The 23,563-nt window shown below is 27.2% G+C and overlaps 1 protein-coding gene across 1 annotated transcript; it reads left to right on the top strand.

Annotated features, from left to right (window-relative positions):
- Positions 1-266: 266 nt before the first annotated feature.
- Positions 267-23,367, top strand: LOC107448152 (G1/S-specific cyclin-D3). The gene is made up of 5 exons (XM_016063259.3): positions 267-901; positions 5,608-5,823; positions 5,905-6,058; positions 21,298-21,443; positions 22,169-23,367. The coding sequence occupies exons 1-5, from the start codon at positions 686-688 to the stop codon at positions 22,355-22,357; spliced, it is 921 nt and encodes a 306-aa protein (XP_015918745.1). The 5' UTR covers positions 267-685; the 3' UTR covers positions 22,358-23,367.
- The last annotated feature ends 196 nt before the right edge of the window (positions 23,368-23,563 follow it).

Below are 23,563 nucleotides of genomic sequence, written 5' to 3' on the forward strand. Positions count from 1 at the left end.
AAACGAAAATTTCAAAAATTTTTATTTAAAAGCAAAGCTATCCATGAAAAATTACGATTACGTATTTTTCTATTGGCTATTTTTTGCCGAGGTAACAGTTGATTATTAATGGTGTCAACAACCAGTTGTGATTTTTAACTTTTGTGCAATTTTTTTACAGTTAAAAATACATTCATTTTTTTTATTAGTGGCACACAGCGTTACGAAATATTTCCACAAAAGTTATAAGTTTGGGAAACAGTACTTTAGTAGAAACAATTTGTCTTTTTTTTATGCTAATTTCTGAACGGGAAGCTTACAACCAAATCGGAAATAACTATTTCCGCAACTTGAAAAGCGAAAGCAAAACCTAAGATTTCTAGCGGAAGATCGTCTGCTTGTCATTTCTACATCACCTGTTTTTAACCTGGCAAAAGTTGGCGAGAAACGATTTGGCGACGAAAACCCTAACTTTTTTACTCCCCTCCCCTGAACAAAAGAAAAACCACGTGCAACAGGCCGTTTCTCCCCATCCTCCAAAAAACACCATTTCTACCAACCCTGAAACGTCCTGTAGACAAAAACGGAAGCAACAACCTGATAGCTCCCGAGTCACGATTTTGCGAACGGTGCGTACGGAAGACGGATCATCGGAGAGAGAAAATTGAAATCTCACGGAAAATTCCGATAATCATCTCCTGCATCCATGGATTCGATGCTGTGGAGCGGGGATATGATTTGTCCCATGTCTCAGGTTGATCCTGTACTGAATGGGGATCCTAGAGTTCTTCAGCAATTGATTAAGAATGAAAGAATTCAGGGAAAGAGTTTTAGACATATCAACACCCGGTGTTATTTTAAAGAAGCCCAGGAGGAGGTTCAGCCTCATATGAGGAGGATACTTACGAAGTGGATGATGGAGGTGATTTTTTTTTTTTAACTTATTTAAAATTATTTTTTAGTATTTAAGTTTTGGAGATTTTGCCCTCTTTTTACCTAACATTTTCTTTCAAAGAAATTTTAGTTTCTATTTAATACATTGGGTATCCGCGCTCCTGGGAAGTCATGAATTTCGGTATTGAACAAAATTTGTCATGATTTTAACTATTTTTTTAAAAAAAAAAAATCATGTAATGTCATGAATTTCGGTATTGAACAAAATTTTTCATGATTTTTAACTATTTTTTAAAAAAAAATCGTGTAATGTCATGAATTTCAGTATTGAACAAAATTTGTCATGCTTTTAACTATTTTTTTTTTTAAAAAAATCATGTAAACTCATGAATTTTGGTACTGAACAAAATTTGTCATAAAATGTTACGATTTTAACTTTGTAATGTCATAAATTTTGGTATTGAACAAAATTTGTCATGATTTTAACTATTTTTTTTAAAAAAAAAATCATGTAATGTCATGAATTTCGGTATTGAACAAAATTTTTCATGATTTTTAACTATTTTTTTAAAAAAAATCGTGTAATGTCATGAATTTCAGTATTGAACAAAATTTGTCATGCTTTTAACTATTTTTTTTTAAAAAAAAATCATGTAAACTCATGAATTTTGGTACTGAACAAAATTTGTCATAAAATGTCACGATTTTAACTTTGTAATGTCATGAATTTTGGTATTGAACAAAATTTGTCATGATTTTAACTATTTTTTTTAAAAAAAAAAAATCATGTAATGTCATGAATTTCGGTATTGAACAAAATTTTTCATGATTTTTAACTATTTTTTAAAAAAAAATCGTGTAATGTCATGAATTTCAGTATTGAACAAAATTTGTCATGCTTTTAACTATTTTTTTTTAAAAAAAATCATGTAAACTCATGAATTTTGGTACTGAACAAAATTTGTCATAAAATGTCACGATTTCAACTTTGTAATGTCATGAATTTTGGTATTGAACAAAATTTGTCATGATTTTAACTATTTTTTTTTTTAAAAAAAAAATCATGTAATGTCATGAATTTCGGTATTGAACAAAATTTTTCATGATTTTTAACTATTTTTTTTAAAAAAATCGTGTAATGTCATGAATTTCAGTATTGAACAAAATTTGTCATGCTTTTAACTATTTTTTTTTTTAAAAAAATCATGTAAACTCATGAATTTTGGTACTGAACAAAATTTGTCATAAAATGTCACGATTTTAACTTTGTAATGTCATGAATTTTGGTATTGAACAAAATTTGTCATGATTTTAACTATTTTTTAAAAAAAAAAAAAATCATGCAAAGTCATGAATTTCGGTATTGAATAAAATTTGTCATGATTTTAACTGTTTCTTTTTTTTAAAAAAAATCATGCAAAGTCATGGATTTAGATCGCTGATAAATCTAATTTTTAAAATGAAATCCCCCCCCCCGAATTCCATGGTGTTCCGAATATCTGAATTTGTAACAAAATCCCCACTTACAGTCATATTTTATTGAAACATAAAATGTTTTTATATTGTTCTTTAAAAATTATAGTGTTCTTTAAAAAAAATGAAAGAAAGAACATCATTTCTAGAGCAAATTATCTTTTAAATTACTCTGATTTCAGAATTTTTTTTAAATTATTTTTTATTTTATTTTATCAATTTAAAATTCTAGCTGAAGCAAGCCAGAAAAGTATCTTTAGAATATGATTCTGCAGAAAAAATATTTATTTGCTTTTGTATTTTTTTCCAGCTATTTTATTGCTTCTTTACTCTGTTTTTTAAATTTAAGATCTATAAATATGAAAATGCAGAATGCAGTTTCGGTTCTACCTATCATTTCAATTAATGTTGTTATAATGCTTTTTTAAATTTATTGTTGTTTTTGTCAGAGAAAATTCTTGGAATTAGTCATGGAAAGTCGTAAAAAATCATTGATTTGAAAATCTAAAATGTAGCAGATACCATTATTTTCTTGAAAAAAACGTTAAAAGTATTTTTTTATTTGAGTGTAAATTAATAAGTAGGAGGATTGTTACAAAATTGATTATGGAGGTGATTTTTTTCATTTTACTTAAAATTTCATTTGAAGTCCTTTAAATTTTGTTTGGAGATTAAATTTGCCCTTTTTTTTATTTGTAGTTTTCTCTTGAAAAAAAAATTCTTATTTTTCTCTTTTTAATTTTTTAATATATATAAAACGTTTAAAATATTTTCTATTTAAGTGTAATTAATAATATAATATACAATTTATTACTTACATTTCTGGAGGATTTAATTCCTAATTATTATACAATTAATTTTCTAATTATTATACACATAGTTTTAAAGTTTAATTAATTCACGTGTTGTTTACTAATATTATCAGAACACACTAACGTTATAGATTTTTTTTTAAACTACATTTTAAATCCTTTAATATTTTGTTTGATCATTAATTTGATCTTTTTTTTTTATAGATGAAATCATTCCTACGTGTGCCACGTATAAGTGTTTTCGAAGTGTAAAGCAACCGAAATATGTTTCAATATTTTTAAAAAACTTGCTAATTGATGTTTTTTTGAAATATTATAAAATTACTTACAGTTTTGTAATTTAAAAATTAAACTTTGTTCACGCGTAGGAAGGTTTATGATCTACTTCTTTTAAGGCACTACAGCCGACAGTTGGTCATTGCTTGCTGAACAATGCTGTTTAATTTTTCAGCTCAATATAGGTTTTGAAATTCTCTTTAAAAGAAATCTTAGCTTATATATAAAAACATAATTGTGCTGTTTTTGCTATTAGAATGAAATGTGATGAAAACGGAATTATTCCTATTACCTCTCAAAGTTATTTAATTTACAAGCATTTAAAAATATTTGATAATTTTCGCAATTTAAGATACATTTTATAATAAAATTCTTATCATTTTATCAATTGAATTACCTACGTTTTATCGTGTATTAAGTATTGATAAATATATTTTCCCTTTAATGATAATTATATAAATTTCAATTATTTTAGTGCTTGAAAAGAAAAAAAAGAAAACATGCATGTTCTCTATATTAACATGATTTTTTTTTACATATAATTTTTTCAAATGCTCTTATTAAAGGATGGTTTTAAAATATTTTTTTATTTTTAATATGTACTTTATGAATGTGTATTAACACCAACTTCAAGAAACCAAAGTCGTAAGTTAAATTTGTTTTGCAAACTAAAACATTTCGGCGAAAAATGAATACATTTTTATGAAGGGCAATTCTGCTAAAACATTTCTCAAAAAAACAAAAATTCGAACTTAGTTCGTTTGAATTATTCTTTAATGAATTTGTTGCATAATTCAAGTCTTTTCCTGCAAACTTTTATCAAAGCTCGTCTGGTGCTGTGTTCCATTTTCATTATTTTACATCCTGCACCAACAAGACCGAAACTGCTCGAGGTCGTTTTCTGTTTACCTGAACGATTAAGGGGAGGGGACTTTTCTTCCTGTTTATTTACTCTTTTTTTTCTTCTTTCTTTATTTCTTCGATCCCCTTAGTCCTGTTACTGGAATAAAAAGAGGGGAGGGGGAGCCTTACCTTTATGTGATACTTTTTATTTTATTACGTATCTATTTAAATTAAAATTTGAATAAATTCATATTTGCTAAATTAAGTTCTTGTTTCCCTAAATAGAATAACAATGTCAGCGAAGATAAAGAACATTCTATGAGTTTATTCGAATCTGATAAATTCTTTTTGATGCATCATGCCCTATTTTTTTTCTCATATGCCCTATTATTTTTTTATTAATGGATGAAGATATGCAACGGTATGAAAGATTTAGAATTTTCAATTTACTTATCTTCTTAATCTACATACTCTTTTAATTATCAATTTTTTTAGCCAGGTCTTTTAAATCCAATTTTTATTTCGAAGCACTCTAAATTAAATTTTGATGATTATAAATAAAATAATTTAAACAGATAATTAAATTTTTATTATTTGTGTTGAATTATTTGACACTTATGCATTCATAAAAGAGAAAGAAAAAATGAAAATAATTTTAAATTATTGACTCTGATTGATAACTGATTTTAAAACTGTTTACAAACGACCATAAAATTTTTGAATATTAACAACGAGCTTAAAATCTAGTTACATGATTCCAATTATCTCTACTAAATTTTTAAACTGTAAATGGTAGTCAGGCTATTTTGATAGTTATGAGCTATACCATCTGATATTTACCTGCTCAAACTGGTAAATATTAATCAATTTAATAGTAGGATTAAAATTCTTTTTCAAAAGATGGTGTTTTTTATTCTTTAGAATAAATTTCCATTCACTATGTAGCTGACAATCTGTTTCCGTAAAATTTAGAATATTTTTCGATTTATTACGTTTAATATCTTTTTTTAAAAATAAAAAGTTTAAATTCGAATGCTTGATAAGATATTAAATAATAATGATAAACTGAATTTTTTGGTGACTGGAATACTTTGTGAATGCTTAAATTTTATAGAACTATTAATTATATTTATTAAGTTTAGTAGGTTTGAGGCACGTCTTTAACAAATCGAATTCACAAAGTCCACTATCACTAATGCAAACGATATTTAAATATATCGATTTGATTTGTAACTAAGAAAACGGCTGCTATAAATTGTTTTGAACTTGCTGCTTTTTTTTTTATTATTCTGTTTTATTTACAAGTTCTAAACTTGTTAATTATTTTCAGGTTTGTGAAGAACAAGGTGCAGACGATATTATTTTTCCACTAGCAACATCATACGTGGACAGATTTCTGGCTTGTGTCAGGATACGAAAAACACAATTACAACTCCTCGGAGCTGTGTGTCTGCTTATTGCTTCCAAATTAAGGCAATGTCGATCTTTTACGGTGGATGCCCTTATATACTATACAGATTACTCTGTTTCCACGAGGGATATTACGGTAAGTGCGTAATATTACAAACATAGAATAAACACACTCCAATTTTATTTTTATTACAATTTATATTGTTTGATATTTTAGACGTGGGAGCTTCTGGTTCTGAATACTCTCAAATGGGATATGGCAGCAGTGATTGCAAGTGATTTCATTGATCCATTATTGTCCAGGCTGAATGTTGAAAGAGAAGATATCGTTAGGCGGCATGCCTACACGTTTATTGCCCTATGCGCAACTGGTGAGAATACTTTAAAAGTTATATTTTCTCTCTTATATAAATGTTTTCATTCAAATGTTCTTTTTTTCTTCCCATTTGATGGTGTACTTCCTTGAATGGCCATTTAAATTTTGCGTAAGCTTATTTTTGACAGTTTTAAATTGCCCCTTTGTCATCGGAAAAAGAAAAAAAGCAAATCACTAACTTATACTTACGTAACAAAGTTGCAATCTCCCCTCCTGATTTTTGCTTTAGCTTCAACTTATATTGTAGTAATCTAAATTTAGAATTACGTTCAAATTAAGGATGGAACTTTGAATAAAACGAAAGTTACTTTATAATTCCTTTTATAAAATATTTAGTAAAATATTCTTTAGAAATCTTTCGTATTTTCCTTTTGTGTTAAATATTGATCTCTGAAACTATTCAGGGAAAGGGGAAAAAAAATTCCAACTTTTTACTTTTCCCGAATTTAACTTTTTTTTCCAAACTTGAAAATTTTCCATTTGTAATTTTTTGTTACATTTATTATTTTTCTTTTTAGAAAATTTGAAAATAAGGGAATCTTGAAGTATTACGTAAACATAACTCATTTCGCCTACTCCCCCTGAAGGAATATTTGCACGGCCCCCTTCAAAAAATACTGATAGTGTTATTTCTTTAATGTTAAATTAATTTCCTGTTGAAATTTTCTTAAAATATTATAACATTATTAACATTTAACATCATATTTTTATTGTTTATTTATTTTCAATAATGAACTCATTGGATGTAGTAACTAATGAAGATTCTTTGGTCGCTATTCAGCCACTTAATGATCGTGTTTCTTTTAACACTTTATTTAACTAGAATGTTTCAAAGTGATTCAGAATGTTCAATAAATGATTTATTGATGTCTTAGAAGTGGAAGTGTTTCTCAAATTTTTTTAAATGTAGATTATTGTGTAAAATTTAAAATATATCTTAAACCCAAAATAAGCTTTAAAAAGTTACTAATTGCTTTAATTTCGGTTTCAAAAAATAATAACCGGGATTCGTATTTAATTTCTTATAATGAAATAAAATATAATTTGACATAAGTCGTCTGTAAATTGTGTAGCAGTAAGAAGTTTAATTAGTTTATTCCTTGAAATAAAATAAAAAAGATTAATCTGTATATGTTGTTACCGTTGTTGTTAAATTGCCTTAAAGTTTTTTTTTCCATGTTCTTAATTAAGTAATTAAAAATAAAATATAAATTATTTCAGTTTTATAAACCTGTAGAATGAGGTTTGAAAATATAGTTATTTGCGTTAATTTTGTGAAGTTAAATTTTTCTTTTCTTTATTTAATATGATTTATTAAAGAGCTTCTTTTACTTTTTTTTAAATTGCGTCATCATTGAAAAGTAATAATTAAAAGAACTAGCGTATTCTATGCACTTATATTTACGTTTAGTACCTGTTTGAATTCTTGAACTTCTGACATTAGATGAAATTTTATAAGATCAATATAAGTATTTTAACGTTCTATTATTAATGACTTTTTTCCTTTAGAAATTAGCCTTTATTTTTATTTATTTATTTATTTATTTATTTTTTTGTTCTTTTTTTTTTTTTTAACTCATTTATCGCAATAACACTTTCTGTTCTATCTTCTTTCGCTGCGTACTAAGTTTCACAAATCCAGGATAACATCAATTAAATTTTATAATACAATATTGATTGAATACCATTAAAATCATACATTTTACCAAGCAAAATAACCAAATCGATAAAGATTTGAATAAATTTTAGTATTAATCCCTAATAAAAGAGTTGATATACACAAAAACTTCAACTTCGACCTTGTTGAAATCGATACGTTCAGCTGCCGCTAAATATTTAAACATGGACGCACGTCGCGTTCGCATTGTTATAGGCATCTGCAGCTAGTGTGACATCCTTTATTTTTTTCAATATCCCCCACCGGTGCGATCACCTGGTTTGCCCTAAATGGGAAGTGTGCGCCCTGCTCTACTAACAATAGAGCACGCGTGTATCTCGCCCCCCCCCCCTTCCGAACTCAGGTATTCTCTTTAGTATAATCATGTTCCACAAGTTCCTGCAGTTGATTATGTCTGTGACAGTGCCATGTATTAATATGCAGTTCCTAGATAGTTTATTAGTGTCGGTATGATAAATATTTTACATCCTTATTTACATGAAATGTAAGGTGATCGTTTGTGATTAGCAAACTTCCATTTGTAAGGAGATCCTTTTATTTGATTATCATTTGCTACTATGCATAGCGTTCAAATGGTAATTCATAATCATTGAGGAGCACCCGAAATTTTACTGATTAACTTAATTTAATAACGTTTAGAATGTATTTAGAACTACTGTGAAGAGATTAACACTATAAAGACGAGTAAAAAAACTAAATTTTAGTTTTCCTTTTAAAAAAGATTAAAACAATTCAAAAATTCATGAAAAGTCAGAGATTTTATCAAGATTTGTGAATTTCCATGAAGTTTGAAAAATGGCACTGTTTCCTCCACTTTTTTCAAGGCAAAACTTTCTCACTTTTTTTTGTTTTTTGGTAAATGCAATGCATGGGAAAATTTAGGTTTTCCTTAGCTATCGATCAGGTGTAAACAGTTTCAAATCGTTTTAATTTTCAAATTAAATGAATAAACAAAAACATCAAGATATATTTTTTATAACCGTATATGAATAAGAACCTATTATGTCTTTTTATTGCTTCATTTTCGCATTTTATTTATTTTGAAATGTATTAAACGCTTCATTTTTTTTCCTTGCCAGATATAGATTCTCAATAATTTAAAATTACCTTGAATAGACTGACATTGAATGAGTTTAACCATACACAATTTATTTTTGGTTAAATTAATTATTTTTTTAGGAATGTACGACACATATTTATGTTATATGTACATTATATTTATGTTATACACATATAATATGCAACATATTTTTACATTAGGTAGACAGGGAACTTATGAATTTATTCTTACTAAACTTTTGCATATGATAATATTTGGGGAGTTAAATATATAATACAGGGTTATTCATAATTCTCTCCGCCTGTAAACGCCATTTTTCTTTACTACAACTGGCTTCAGTGGTACATGTTACTGACATCTACCGGCAACTGCTTAAATTAAAACTTGAATACTTTCGGAATAATTTCATATGTTCTTTTTTGCCATATTCGTCTTCGTTTTTTTACTATAACGCTTCGAAACCCCGGAGGGAATTATGAATGACCCTGTATTAAAATTTTTATTATAAAAATTAAAAAAAGAGTTGAAAAATTCAAGCATTTTTTTGTGCTGTTTTTACTGTTTTGAACAAATCTTGAGTTGTTTTGGTTTCATCCTATCAACAACTTTCAAACGATATTTCCAAACCTAGTTGTAAAAAAAATACAGCTAACCACAAGATTTTCAACCTTTTAAATTGTCATTGAGAGAAACCGGCCATGAACTTAAAAAACGGATCCCAACTTGCCATCTGCCTGTGTCCATATATTCCATAATCAGCGGCGTCTCGAACGTCCCAAAAAATAAAATAAAAATAAAAAAACATTTTTTACCCATCTATATTCGACTTCCCCAATTAAACAAAGAAAAAAGTTTCTTCTTTTGTCCTAGAATATTTTGAGCTTCTTCGTTAGCTGAGTTCTAAATGAGTTGGAATCATGTTATATCTCACCTGTTTGGGGACTCCCTTTTTCTTTGGTCTGGTGGTTTCCGTTTTATTATTTTGAAAAATCTTCCTCATCATCTTTCTTTCTTTTACACCTGCCTCGCCAATTCCCTTAATTTCCGCTACACGCGAAAGATGAAGCACAGAAGCTGGCTTCAAAAAATGGAAAGATTTTCACTGCCGAGATTTCACCTGCCTTTCGATAATTGGGATTAATTTACGGTGTTTAGTGTGTCAGTGCGTATAGGGTTTTTTTTTTTAACGCTTCATCGGTTTCTTCGCTTTCACAACGGCTGCTTTTTCCTATATTTCCCAAATAGCAAAATAAGGTTTATTTTCACTCAGAAAAACCTTTTACATAAAAAGGTTTTTATGCGGTTTACGTGTAAACCTTCTAATCTTAAATTGAGATCTGTGACAATATGCTCTATTCTACGCGCATTGCCCTAATCCAACATATTGGAAAACAACCTTTTATATAAAAACCTTGAATCGAGGTTGTCTTAGGGTTTTCAGGCGTGGAAAAAAAAATCTTTGAATAAAGCTAGTCTTAAGGTGAATATAATCTTAAATCTAGGTAATTATAAGGTTTCTTTTCGCAACGTCTTGTATGCTCAGCTAAAGTTCACCTTGTCATGAAATTTTAATGGACAATGCAATTTGATCCTGTAACGTCTGCTATAACGTCCTCAGTCACTACTTTTGTGAAAAAAGAAGCTTTAAAAATAATTTTCAATCCTTTTATGGTGAAAGGTTTGGAACTGCAATATTTTTGCTTTATTTTGAAAAACGATTTTTAGTATAAATATTTTCGTGATAATAAAAAGAAAATTCCGCCACAAGTTTGCAGTTGCTTTCTGTTTTTTTTTTCTTTTTCTTTTTTTAAAGTTTAGTTCCTTTTTAGTTGAAAAACAAATCATAATCCATTTAAGTTTAAAACTAAGTGGCAACAAGTGCAATTTCTACAGTTAAATTTAATATGTTTAAATTACTTTGTGATAGTCGGTCTGAATTTAATTTACGTATACAGTAACTTATTCCAAATTGTAATATAATAATGAAAATAAGTAAAATTTGTGGCCCTAGCTAGATCTCGGGGAGTTTAAAATGAGGAAAAGCTTAGTGCCATATATTTTATTATTAATATGCATATAGCACACGGACAAACAAACATAAATTTAATTAATTAAGAAAAGGAGAAATAAGTGTAAGGTCCATTCGGTTCGAAGTCTGAGCATCCACTGCCTTGTATATGGTGGAGCTGTTGTAGCTTAGCGATGTGGTTGCTAGAAATGTAAAATTATGTTTTTTTTTTTTTTTTTTTTTTTTTTTTTTTTTTTTTTTTTTTTTTTAANTTTTTTTTTTTTTTGCGTTATAGTCTATTAATGTTTATATTTATTCCGAAATTTCAAAATTCCAATTTCATGTTTGTAGTCTTCGAAAATAGTCGTCTTTAAAATTAAATTTAAGGATAATTTCATAGCAAAGGTACCACAACATTTTGCAATTGTACCCGTCAGAACAATAATTTGACAAGTTTGTCAAACATGACAAAGCTTAATAACTTTTCAATACTTAAAAGATTTGTTTTTCAAAATGTCTTCAAAGCATGGATTTGAATCTCTTTCAAAACATGAAATAAAACTGATATATAATTTCTTTTACCAGAGATCAATTTACAATGTTATCTTTTAAAAGTAAAAATTATAAAATGATTTTTTTTTTTTTTAAATCATGGATTGACTTTATATCTATGCTAGTTTTCCTATACCTTGCACCATTAGTTAAGAAAAGGCAATTATAGTGCAAGTATTAAGAAGAGTTTTTTTTTTTTTGGGGGGGGGGGAGAGTTNGGCGGGGAGTATATTCTCTGCTCAAAGTTTCATTCTATTACGATAAAAGTATTCTAGATCTGTTAAATGTATTATAAAGTGTAACCTTCTAAGTTTGTATCCATGACGTCACAAACACATCTTAACCCCCTCCCCCTTCTTAATACGAGGTATTTCGTCAGTTTTTCAATGACAGAAGGCTGCAGAGCGTATTGATGAGGTCGCGTGCCCGACTCGTGGCGTCTTTGTTCGAAGGAGAGAGAAAAAAATTGACCAGAAAAGGGCCCCCCTGGCGGCAGATGTTACCTGGGCGGACTACAAGAAATTTTCCAAAGGACCGCACCTGGACTTTGCCGAATGTATATAAATGTCTCGGTTGAAGGACCGCACCGAGAGTCAATGAGGAGAGGGGGGGTGTATAGGTTTGTTGTGTGGGAGAAATATCGTCATTTGTATTGTGCCCGGGTAAAAAAAAAAAAAAAACACATTGGGTCATTAAATGATCACTGCCAGTTGGTCGACCCCAGTCCTCAATCTGCCTAACGTCCAGCTGATTGGGAAAAGTTCGACGTGGTGCTGAGTTTATGCGGCTGGCACGTCGGGAGTATTATAAATTTGGAACTCAATTGTCATCTGCTATATCTGTGCTCATTGGAGCATCGGAACGTTCTTGTGTGTATAGGGATTGCAGTGTGGGAATTTCATTGTTTTTAGGTTCTAATTTTAAGTGACTTAACTGATAGTTTTTTTTTAATTCACTATTATTTAAAAAATAACTAAATTTAAGTGACTAACTGATAATTTTTTTTTAAATTCACTATTATTTAAAAAATAATAATCTAATTTTAAATAATAAATTCTAATTTTAAGTGACTAACTGATAATTTTTTTAAAATTCACTATTATTTAAAAAATAATAATCTAATTTTAAATAATAAATAATAGGTTCTAATTTTAACTGACTAACTGATAATTTTTTTTTAATTCACCATTTAAAAAACAATCTAATTTTAAATAGTAAGTTCTAATTTTAAGTGACTGACTGATAATTTTTTTTAATTCACTATTATTTAAAAAATAATCTAATTTTAAATAGTAGGTTCTAATTTTAAGTGACTGACTGATAATTTTTTTTAATTTACTATTATTTAAAAAATAATAATCTAATTTTAAATAGTAGGTTCTAATTTTAAGTGACTAACTGATAATTTTTTTAATTCACTATTAATTAAAAAATAATAATTTATGAAGATCAAAATAATAGTACATATTAATTGAAAATTTGAATTTTTCACCCATTTCTTATATATATTATATTTCGTAGAGTTCTTTGCAAAGTACAATTTTGTAAAGAAGTTTTCTTTAATGTTTTGTTTTAAAAAAAAATTGCAAAACAGTAATCTTCGAACAATTTGCAGTTAACTTTAGTGGATTTTTTTTTTGCGAGGTGCGTTATTATTATTATTTTACCCCAGGGTCTTCTGCAAGAAATATGGGTCCTACGGCATCGAAATACTCAGTAATCTTTTGTTTTTTATTGCCAGTTTTTTCACCGTCGGATTTTGTTTGTAGCTCCGTTCAATCAGCTTATCAATATCACGTAGTACGGTAGTAATTATACCCCATCTGCAATTTATTCATTTATAAGTTCTGCACATATCTTTTACATTGTATTGTGTAAGTGAAGTTTTCTGTCATATTTTGTTTACAAAAAGTTGCGAAACAATTATTTCCTAACAATTTTCAGATAACTTTAGTGGGCTTTTTCTGCGAGTTGCGTTACTAATTTTTCTTTTTACTCTAGGGTCTGACTTAGTTTATAGGACCGTTCAATTAGCTTATCAATATTACGTACTGCAGTTCGCCTTTGGAACAGTTATACCCCATTTTGACTTTTGTTCTGTTTAAGCTTCATAACCGAATTTTTGAAAAACAAATGCAATATTTATTTTTTATTAATTTATTTTTGTTTTTATTTAACTTTTTAACGCTGCAATTTATTTATGATACATTTCAAAATAGTATGTTCTCACTTACAAAAATGTAAAGCTGTAATTTTTATATTGTGCAATGCATTACTTATGGCATTTAAAGACTTCAAGAAAGGTTCTAATAAAAAATACGCTAGGGTAATAAATTATGTTTTCATGTTGTGTTACCTTATTGTATATGCAATAGTGTATCATATGCTCATATTTTCTGTATTAAAAACTTAAAAATTTGATCTAATGTATCATAACTGAAACTTTTGTTGCCGAATAATTTTGTTTCCAAAAATTGGATATATTTTATTCCCTAACAATAGTTTAAAATTGGAAAGATTTCAAAAAAGTCCATTTTTCCTGTTTTCATAAAAAAGGAATTTTTAATTTTTCAAATCTTTCTTTTAGAAAAAAAAATTATAATAAAGGCTATAAAGACTCTTTTTGTGTCACAAATTAAATTATAGCTCAAGTTTGTGTCTAGTTTGAGAGCATGTACATATACATGTACTTTTAGTAAAAATATTTAAACTAAGTTTTCATATGCAATCACATTATGAGAAATGGTTTTCTAAAAAGATACAGGCCTCCAGAATATTGTTACGATTAAATAATTCTGCGTGGGAAATCGAAGTTTCGAATTATTCTAAACGGTGAAATTGAAATTCAGTTTCATTTCTGCACAAAAAATAAATTAAAATAATGGGGAATTTATTTCTAAAAAATTTTTTTTCTCCTTCACTCAATTTTATCGAAAACGTTATTCTTCTCTCTCACTATTATAATAATTTTTACTTTAAGAATGGCATTATTGACTTTCGATACTTGCCAATTTTGCAATCACACACAAGCGCTAGTTAATCGCGTTTTCAGATACCGTTTTCTTGGTTGCATGTGTTTTTGCCCCCCCCCCCCTTTACTCATTTGACCTTTAACGCCGAGCTACTGGAAAAAATCACCTCGATTAAGATTTCCGTCATAAGTTTGGGAGCGCACAAGACCCCCTTTTTTATACCTCATCGTCCTTATACCATCAATCGATTCGAAAATGACTTCCAAAAAAAAGAGGGGGGGGGGGAGCTAAGGGGATGACTTTAACCACGTGGCATTCGCGTGGAGTGCCTCCCCCCTGTATGTATCATCCAGGTGTACTTTTTTTTTATTTCGAGGAGAGGACTTTCTATTAAATTTTTACTAAAGTACCGGTGAGCAGATGTAAAGAAACAGGGGCACCAAAAGATTTTTAAAGATTCGAAGCACGTGCTAATCATTAATTTTTTTGCAAACGATTTCGCTAATAAAGTAAGAGACGTTCTGGTAGACATAAGTTAATCACTTTGATAACGTACTCTTTCATCTTTTTTTTTCTCTCAATTTAGTAGGAAAAAGTCAATCCTTTATGCATCTGCTATTGAACAAGAATTATTTTGCGAAAACCGTTCTAATAATAAATGAAGTATCTCAGGTGTTTTCGTCATCTTCTCTATTAGCTATTCTCATGTAAATAAAGGACTCACGACCCTAGGTCATCTTAGCAATCTCACTTAGTATTATTGATATTTATTTTTTATTTAGCATCAAACTTAGTTTATAAAATCCTTTATTTCTTTAAAAATATTTATCATTTAAAATATTTTTTTCTTGTTGTATGTCTTCACAAAGCATTTGCTTATGAAAAATATAATTTAATTTAGTTTAATATAATTTAATTTGTTCTTGTTGGTTGAGGTCAATTAAAAAATTTACCTTGTTGGCCAATTGAAAATTATTAAGGTAAGAAATTTTATTCGAAAAACCTTTTGGATAGCTTTATTGTGTATAAATATTTGATTTTTTTTTTTTTTTTTTTAGTCTAGTGGATGTTGTTTAATGACTCAAACGTAAAGAAATACTCTACAATATGCGAAGATTACTAAAAAATAAAATTTACCATTTTTTATGTAATAAATAAAAGCAACCGAAAATTTTTAATTAAATCTGAGTTAAAGTATATTTTATCGAATTTATGAATTTACTTTTTTACATACTTCTAAATAAAAATAGCATTTGCTGCAATTATTTAAAGTTTGAGTCTCAGGAAGTTAAAGTAATGTTTGTGTTTGGCACTGTGTAGTATTTGAATTATGGCACCATAGCCGAAATAAGCTGATCAAACAGTGCTATAAACTAATTCTGATAGTAAGTCCTGTGAAAAAAACAGAACAATTCTACTTAAAAGCTTATGTTACGAGTATTAGTGCTAAATAAATACTATCTGTCTGGAGAATGGTTTTAAAGTTTAAAACCTAACCAGAAAAACTGTATATTACATCAATTTACTAATTTTTTAAAATTTTTTGTCTATAGTATATATTTCTTGCTGTAATTTATCTTTGAAAGTATTTAAGTTAATATTACTGATTTTTATTTTTTCTGCGTTCAATATCTTGAAAAATTATTTAGTATTGCTATTTTAACTCCTTATCTTTTTAAAAAAAAAGCATTAGATTTTTATTTTTCCTGCGTATAATATTTTGAAAAATTATTTAGTATCGATATTTTAACTCCTTATCGTTTAAAAAAAATATTAGATTTTTATTTTTTCAGCTTTTATTACTTTGAAACAGTATTTAGTATCGATATTTTAACTCCTTATCGTTTAAAAAAAAATATTAGATTTGTATTTTTTCAACTTTTATTACTTTGAAAAATTATTTAGTATCGATATTTTAACTCCTTACCGTTTTTATTACTTTTCCAGCTTTTATTACTTTGAAAAAGTATTTAGTATTGATATTTTAACTCCTTATCGTTTAGAAAAATATTAGATTTTTATTTTTTCAACTTTTATTATTTAGAAAAAGTATTTAGTATCGATATTTTAACTCCTTATCGTTAAAAAAAAACATTAATAAAAAGAAAAGGGTCGAAAAAAAGCTGAAAATACGAAAGTAAAAAATATTAATTGGAGTTAAGGATAGCGATTGATATCAAACGTTGGATTTCACTGATTAGTGAGCGCGATATAATAAAATACAATAGAGGATCTTTTAATCGCTTTAATACATTTAATGGCTACAATACGTAACTAACTGTGGGAAACTGTATATAAACCAATCAACCACGAAAAAGATCTCTCATTTTCCCATAGGATCGGAAACAACGGATGGATCTTTTGACGGTCAAAGTTAACTAAATCATCCCAATTAGTATCCGTGACAGGATGCGTTGCGTGATCGTCTGCCGGAAATTACGACACTGATGCTGTTGGTACTATGTTGAGGTGTTTAAGTGTAGTTATACATTACATATTTTTGATAACGGTACAAGCTTTGCAGAAAAGGAAACATATAGGGATGCATAGGACAGATGCGGTTGTTTTAATGACTATTCAGTACCGGAAGATGAGTTAACGTGTATGGTTTATTATGCGATTTTACTTTGCAGCTGAATTAAGACTAAGATTTGTCTTGCACGCAATTTCGAAGTATTATCGAAACTATTATGGAATGATATTAATTTAAAAGGTTTTAAGTTGGCTAGAATGTTAGGTAAAATTCTATTTATTTAAACTAATAATTACGAACTATTTTTTTATTTTTATTTTCAATTTAATATTAAGTCAACAGGGATCTGTTTAGAAGAAATTTGCGGACCCTTCTAATATCAAAATATCTTTTCATAAAAACGGACCCTTCACAAGATATTTTAACTTAAAAACGGACCCTTCACAAAATGATTTTTCTTTTAATCGGACCCTTCACAAATTTGTTTATCTTCATTATTGTTTTGTTAATCGAATAAACCCTTTCCAGGGCAGAAAACAAGAAAGATGGATGTAAACGAATTAAGTTTTGTCTTCGGCAGGCGTTTCTTCCATTATTCGTCCGAAATGAATATTCTGCGTTCAGCAGTATAGACTAAATACCAAATATTTGTATGTTGCATCTCTAATTTAGAAGCAGCAATTGCTGTTTATTTTTGAAAATTTAATTTTTTTTAATTATAATTTTTCAGTGCCGAGCATAATCTTGTATCTGTTTGCAATTTAAAAACTCATTGAAAAAGTTTTTTGCAATAACCGACAATATTTGTACAAATTCATAAAAGCGGACCCTGGTTGAAAGAATGTGAGTAATTTTTTCACAATTTCACGAAAACCGGACCCTTCACAAAATGTTTGGACAGACCCCTGGTCAAGTTTTAAGTATAATTTTTATTATTTATTAAGTTCTAAAAGCGCTTTTTTACTTTACAATATATATATATAAGAGTTATTAAAAGTTTTGCATGAAGAAGGGCATTTATTTTCTATTTCACATAGAAATTTATAAATTTTGTATTATCTTATTTTTAGATATATTAATTGAATTTAGTAATAGTTTTCAATCAATATTACCTACGTAAAAATATATAATCTGTGTCCATTAAAATTGTTCATATAAAACGAAACGTCTTTCCTGATTTATATTGAAAATTCTGTAAAATTTGAATTCGAAGCTCTTATTTTGATGAAAATCTATGCAAATTTAAAACTGATAATCCCTTGCATATTAAGTTTAATTAGCAATGAAATCGAATAAAGTTAAATTTTTTAATGCCTTAATTTAGTTATTATAAACTAAATTTGTCCTACAATGTAATAAGTCATAAATGCGCTCATTAAACATGAATCTCATTCACAATTTGCATTGAAAATTCAAAAAAACATTTACAGTGCCCTACTCCGATTTTTATAATTTTTCATAAAAAATAATTCCTATGCAATTACTTATCACTAATGAAAATGCTAAAATACTTTCCCCCCCCCCTGTCCGAATATTGAATGCGTTGAATAGACATTTATTCAGTTGTAAAAAAAGAAAAAATAATAATAAGTGAATAAAATCTACTGCATGAGGCAAATTATTATTTACAGAAAATAAAGTTGAATTAAATTCAATGAAGAATAATATGAGCGATAAAAACACCTAGACTTGAAGGGGAAGGGAAATAATTCAGCGGAATTCATGAACACATCAAATAAATTTTGGTTTCTGTTTTTGTATTGGGATGCGCTCGTAAAATGTGCGCACATGCCGCAACCTGTAAAACGCCAGCTGGTTTTTGAAATCGAAAATGCTCTCTTGTGATTGGTCGTGCTTTGCGTCATCTCAAACCGGAAACTTGCTTCTCTTAAAAACTTCTAGTTTCTCTTTCCATGGGAAGCGCAGGACAGCTAGAAACAGAAATGATCGCTAATTTTGGCGTAATTATTATTCAAAGAAAAGAAATCAACATTTTAAAAATTTTGTATCATTTTAATAATGTAAAGTTTTTTTTTTTTTTTAAAGAATTATAAATGTAAATAAGACGCTTAATTCAAGATAAATTGCTATTTAAACAATAATTCATAAATAACAAATTACGAATAATTTAATTTGTATTATTTTAATAATGTAAAGGGTTTTTTTTGAAAATTGTAAATATAAATAAAACGCTTAATTCAAGATAAATCGCTATTTAAACAATAATTTTATATATAAATATTAAATTGTTTATGGCATCGATTTCAGAACTTTTATGTCTAGCGAATTATTGAAAAAATTTATTCGTATTATTTTAATAATGTAAAGGGTTTTTTTGAAAATTGTGAATATAAATAATACGCTTAGTTAAGATAAGTCGCTATTTAAACAATAATTCATAAATAACAAATTACGAATAATTTTATATATAAATATTAAATTGCTTAAGGCATCAATTTCAGAACTTTTATGTCTAGCGAATAATTGAAAAATTTTATTTGTATTTTAATAATGTAAAGGTTTTTTTTTTTAAAAAATTTTTTAATTGTAAATAAAACGCAATTCAAGATAACAATAATTAACAAGATATAAAATTATTTCAACAATATCTCATAAATAACAAATTACGAATAATTTTATAGATTAAATTGTTAAAAGCATCAATTTCTGATGGTTTATGTATAGCGAATTATTGTAAAATTTTCTTTTCTACATGTATTTTAATTATTTTATTTCTTTATTAAATATAGTTTCTCCTTAAACTAATTCTAATACTAAGAAACTATTAATAGGTTATTTCTGCACATTAATTTTATTTATATATAGTGAATTTTTTCTACTTATGTTTTTTCTCCTTTAAAAAATCGAATTGGTGTTATAAAACGCCATAAACTTTCAAGTGTTACATTGAAAAAATTAAAATTGTTAAATGAAGCTGATAAAATATTAATGAGGAAAAAAAATCGAAAACCTCAACAATTGCATTGTGTGAAAAAAATATATATATTTATTTAACTATTGTTTTTACAATAATTAGGTAAATAAATTTTCGAAAATTCAAATTACAATATTAACCAAAATATCAGTTTTGAACTATATTTATTATACTTTATAATGTTGTAATCGAAATGATAAAACGAAAATAAAAATGCAATAATAAATTTGCACCATTTATATCAGTAAAAAATATAAGATTTCCTACTGAAAAATTTAAGTATTTGTAAAAAAAAAAAACTTTCGTTTATTTTTATATTATAAATAATTTTTGAATGCTTAAATATGTATCAATAACAAACATTTGGCGAGTTAAATAGTTTGGCGACATTAATCGCGGACAAATGGGAAAAAAAAAGTTTTTAAATAAATGGTAACCATGCGCGGGAGCAGGTGTTGGCGGGATCGAAGTTCTTTGTTATATTTGGCGGGTTCCACAGGAAGTTGATTCCAGGTCCTTTAAAAAGTGTCCCTCTCAGGGATTGGTCGCTGGTGCCCCTCCTTCAGGTATACCCTATTTGAGGCCACCATATGTTTTTGAAAGGAAGTGTATATGACATCAGAGTTTTTGTCTGAACATCATACTTGTTTCTTCAAAAACACATTGTAGATGGCGCTCTAGTTAGTGCGTAAAAGTAGAAAAAATTATAGTATTCAATCTCTTAAATATAAACGCGTCACTTTTGTTATTTTCAATACACACAAACTTTTAAATATTTTGGGAGAAGTAAAAAAGAGAAACTTATGATTAACTTCTTTTATTTTAATAATTTTATAAATTTGAAATTAATAGTTTTTTTTTTCTAATTAAAAACCTTTTTTCTAAGTATTAAACTACTAATCTTAAAGTATGAAATATCAAAACTATAGATTTTTCTGTCTTATGATTTATCATAATTCAAAAAAGTTGCAAGTTTATTTCGGTTAATTGTAGTTTTCACTGAAAATTGAAGTCTTCATATAAATAAAGCTAACAGTTACAACCTTTTGTTTTGCTCCATAATGAAACCTTGTAAATTGTATTAAAAATAAGTTGTAAAATCTTTATATAAGTGATTCTTAAGAACTCATTCTACATACATTTTGATATTATCGTAGGCGTTGATCAACCAATCCATATTGGATTTTCAGCTATATTAATGTTCAAATCTACAACCTTGTAATATTTGAAACTAACCCAAAAGACAAAGCTACAGCTAGATTGTAGTTAATATTAGTAATAAAATGGTACACATTTAAATTAATTCATTCTTTCAGTTGTGAGACATAAAATTTTATATTATGTGTCAGCTTGAAGTGAAAATTTTGAGATCTTAAAACTTGAGTAATTATTGAAGGAGATTGATACCTTTATCCTTATAGAGTGGTGATACATCAATAATATATATGTTTCTTATGTTTTGCAGACAAATGTGACATATTTATCATGTTTTGCATTTATGAAACATTTTTGACTAATTTTACATCAAATATTAAAAGAAAAATTTTCTCTTTTAGAATATAAGTTCACTGCTTATTCTGCATCATTGTTAGCTGCATCGTGTCTTGCAGTTGCTATAAATGGACTCACATGGTTGCAGAAGCCCTGGGAATCATTATCTGCTCTATTAGAACATTTAACTGAGCTTATGGACATCAATGTTGTAAGTATTCAACGATGTATTGTTATTTCTATACATCAATGTTTCTCAACCTCATTTGGTTGATTTCATACAAAAAAAAACTGCAATTGTTTGCTGTACAATTGATAGATATATAATATAACCCTTCACATATTTTACAAAACTTAGCTGCTTAGAGGTGGAGAAAAATTGCTCATAAATTGAAAATTAATTAATTGATAATTATAATAATAATTATGAATTACAAATGGATTACTACTGAATCAAATTATGCCAGCTATCATAGTCATTGATTATTTAGCCATAACCATTTGAATAAATATTTTGTAATAAGAAAAAAAAATTATATTCAGCAGAGATTTAAAATATTTATTTTTAGTAAAAACTACCTATAAATTTCAACTTAATGTAAAAAATCAGCTTTGTTTTGTACTGAAACTTAATTTCTTTAAAAAAAATCATGCCTTTTTTAACTATTACAAAAATTTCACAGTATCTCAGATATTATGTTTAGCTGCCAAATTTGGTTGTATTTGATCTATTAGTCATTTTTATCTTGAATAATACTAATTAAACTAAATCCACTAATCTAATACTAAATTCACTATTGTTATAATTATTCATCATTGGTATTAGTTGAATTTAATTGCTCAAAATTCTATAAGAATGTAATGATTCTGATGATACTTGGAATAGATTTTGCTTATATATATGTACATTATATTAAGTATGCTTTTATTTTTCAGAAATACTTGGAAATTTGCATAACGGATGTCGAAGCTTTAATCGCCTCTAACATAGCACAACTTAATCAAGCCATATCAAAAGCAACCACTTCAGCAACACTTAACAATAACTTGAGTTGTTCAGTAACTGCTAATGGAACAAAATCGCAAATTGAAACCACTGCAGAGATGTCAGATGTTATATATTAATTTTTCTTTTTTTTATGAAAGAAGATATTAACTTGATATGTTAAATGAAATCCAAACATCTACAGAGTTATATTTCAGTTGAAAAGTATTTAGAGAACTAAATTTTAACAAGTTGAAAATGTTTTATGTTAAATGTTTATTCGAACAAAATTATGTAAAAAATGTATAAGATTTTATAACTGTTTGTATTAGTTTAAATATGTAAACCCTGTGTGTTGCACGTTTGAAAAATTATACCAAAGTCATTATTTGATCTCTTAAAAATTGTTTTTAATTTTACATTTTGGTCAATGATGTTTATTTATTTTGATAGTGCATTCCATTTTTTGTTATTTCTAGTCTATTTGTGTATTTCAAATACATTTATTTATTTATTTTTAGATTTTATATCTGTTTATTACACTACAGCTATTATTACCAAAAAGATATACTTAAAAAAAATTATGGAAAAAACATACAAATATATTTATAAGAAGGAAATTATATTGTCGCTCTGATTTTCTCAAAACAATTTTATTAATTTGCAACATTTCTTGTTAGATGTAATTTTGATTTCATATTGTAACAAAGCAATTTTGTTTTAATTTAACCTTTTCTGATTGCTCACTAGAGTGTTGTTTGCAAATAAGATTAATTTACACACATTTGAAAACAGTAAGATGATTCTATGCATTATATTAACAAGTAGAAATTAAAGAAACTTGCATTGTATCTTAACTTAGGCCACATTTTTACATCAAACTGTTTTTTAGTACTATCTTTTTAGTGCCTCAAGTCTCTCATTTTTTAAACAATATAATGCTGACAGTTAAAAAACTACTTTATTTTAACTGAAAATGTAGCTGGATAATCAAACTGCCTCATCTCATTATTGTAAATAGCACATTTATGTGAAATCACTTTAATTTTATATGTGATGCAAATCCATTTCTACTATGTCTTTCTAAAATGATTATTTTTATACTGCTACCTATGTATAGATTTTGTAAATAAAATGTTTCATGTTCTAACACTTTTTGTCTTTTTAATAAGAAAAAACTGAGTAATAGCATCCCATTTTAAATAATGAAATTTAAAATTTAGGGAAGATTTTGAAATCAATAAATAATGCATATTGTGCTTTTAAGTTAAGAAGTCATAAATAGTTATTATTTTTTTTTTTTAAATTTCAATGCAAAACTTTTTTTTTTTGCTTATTGTGATGTT

Source organism: Parasteatoda tepidariorum, chromosome 8 (genome assembly GCF_043381705.1).
Source record: "Parasteatoda tepidariorum isolate YZ-2023 chromosome 8, CAS_Ptep_4.0, whole genome shotgun sequence".
Lineage (NCBI taxonomy): Eukaryota > Metazoa > Arthropoda > Arachnida > Araneae > Theridiidae > Parasteatoda > Parasteatoda tepidariorum.

Excerpts from the sequence above, each read along its gene's own strand:
- LOC107448152 (XM_016063259.3), top strand. The coding sequence starts at position 686 with ATGGATTCGATGCTGTGGAGCGGGGATATGATTTGTCCCATGTCTCAG. Across the intron at positions 5,824-5,904 it reads TTTCCACGAGGGATATTACG|ACGTGGGAGCTTCTGGTTCT; the intron begins GTAAGTGCGTAA and ends TTGATATTTTAG. Across the intron at positions 6,059-21,297 it reads TATTGCCCTATGCGCAACTG|AATATAAGTTCACTGCTTAT; the intron begins GTGAGAATACTT and ends TTTCTCTTTTAG.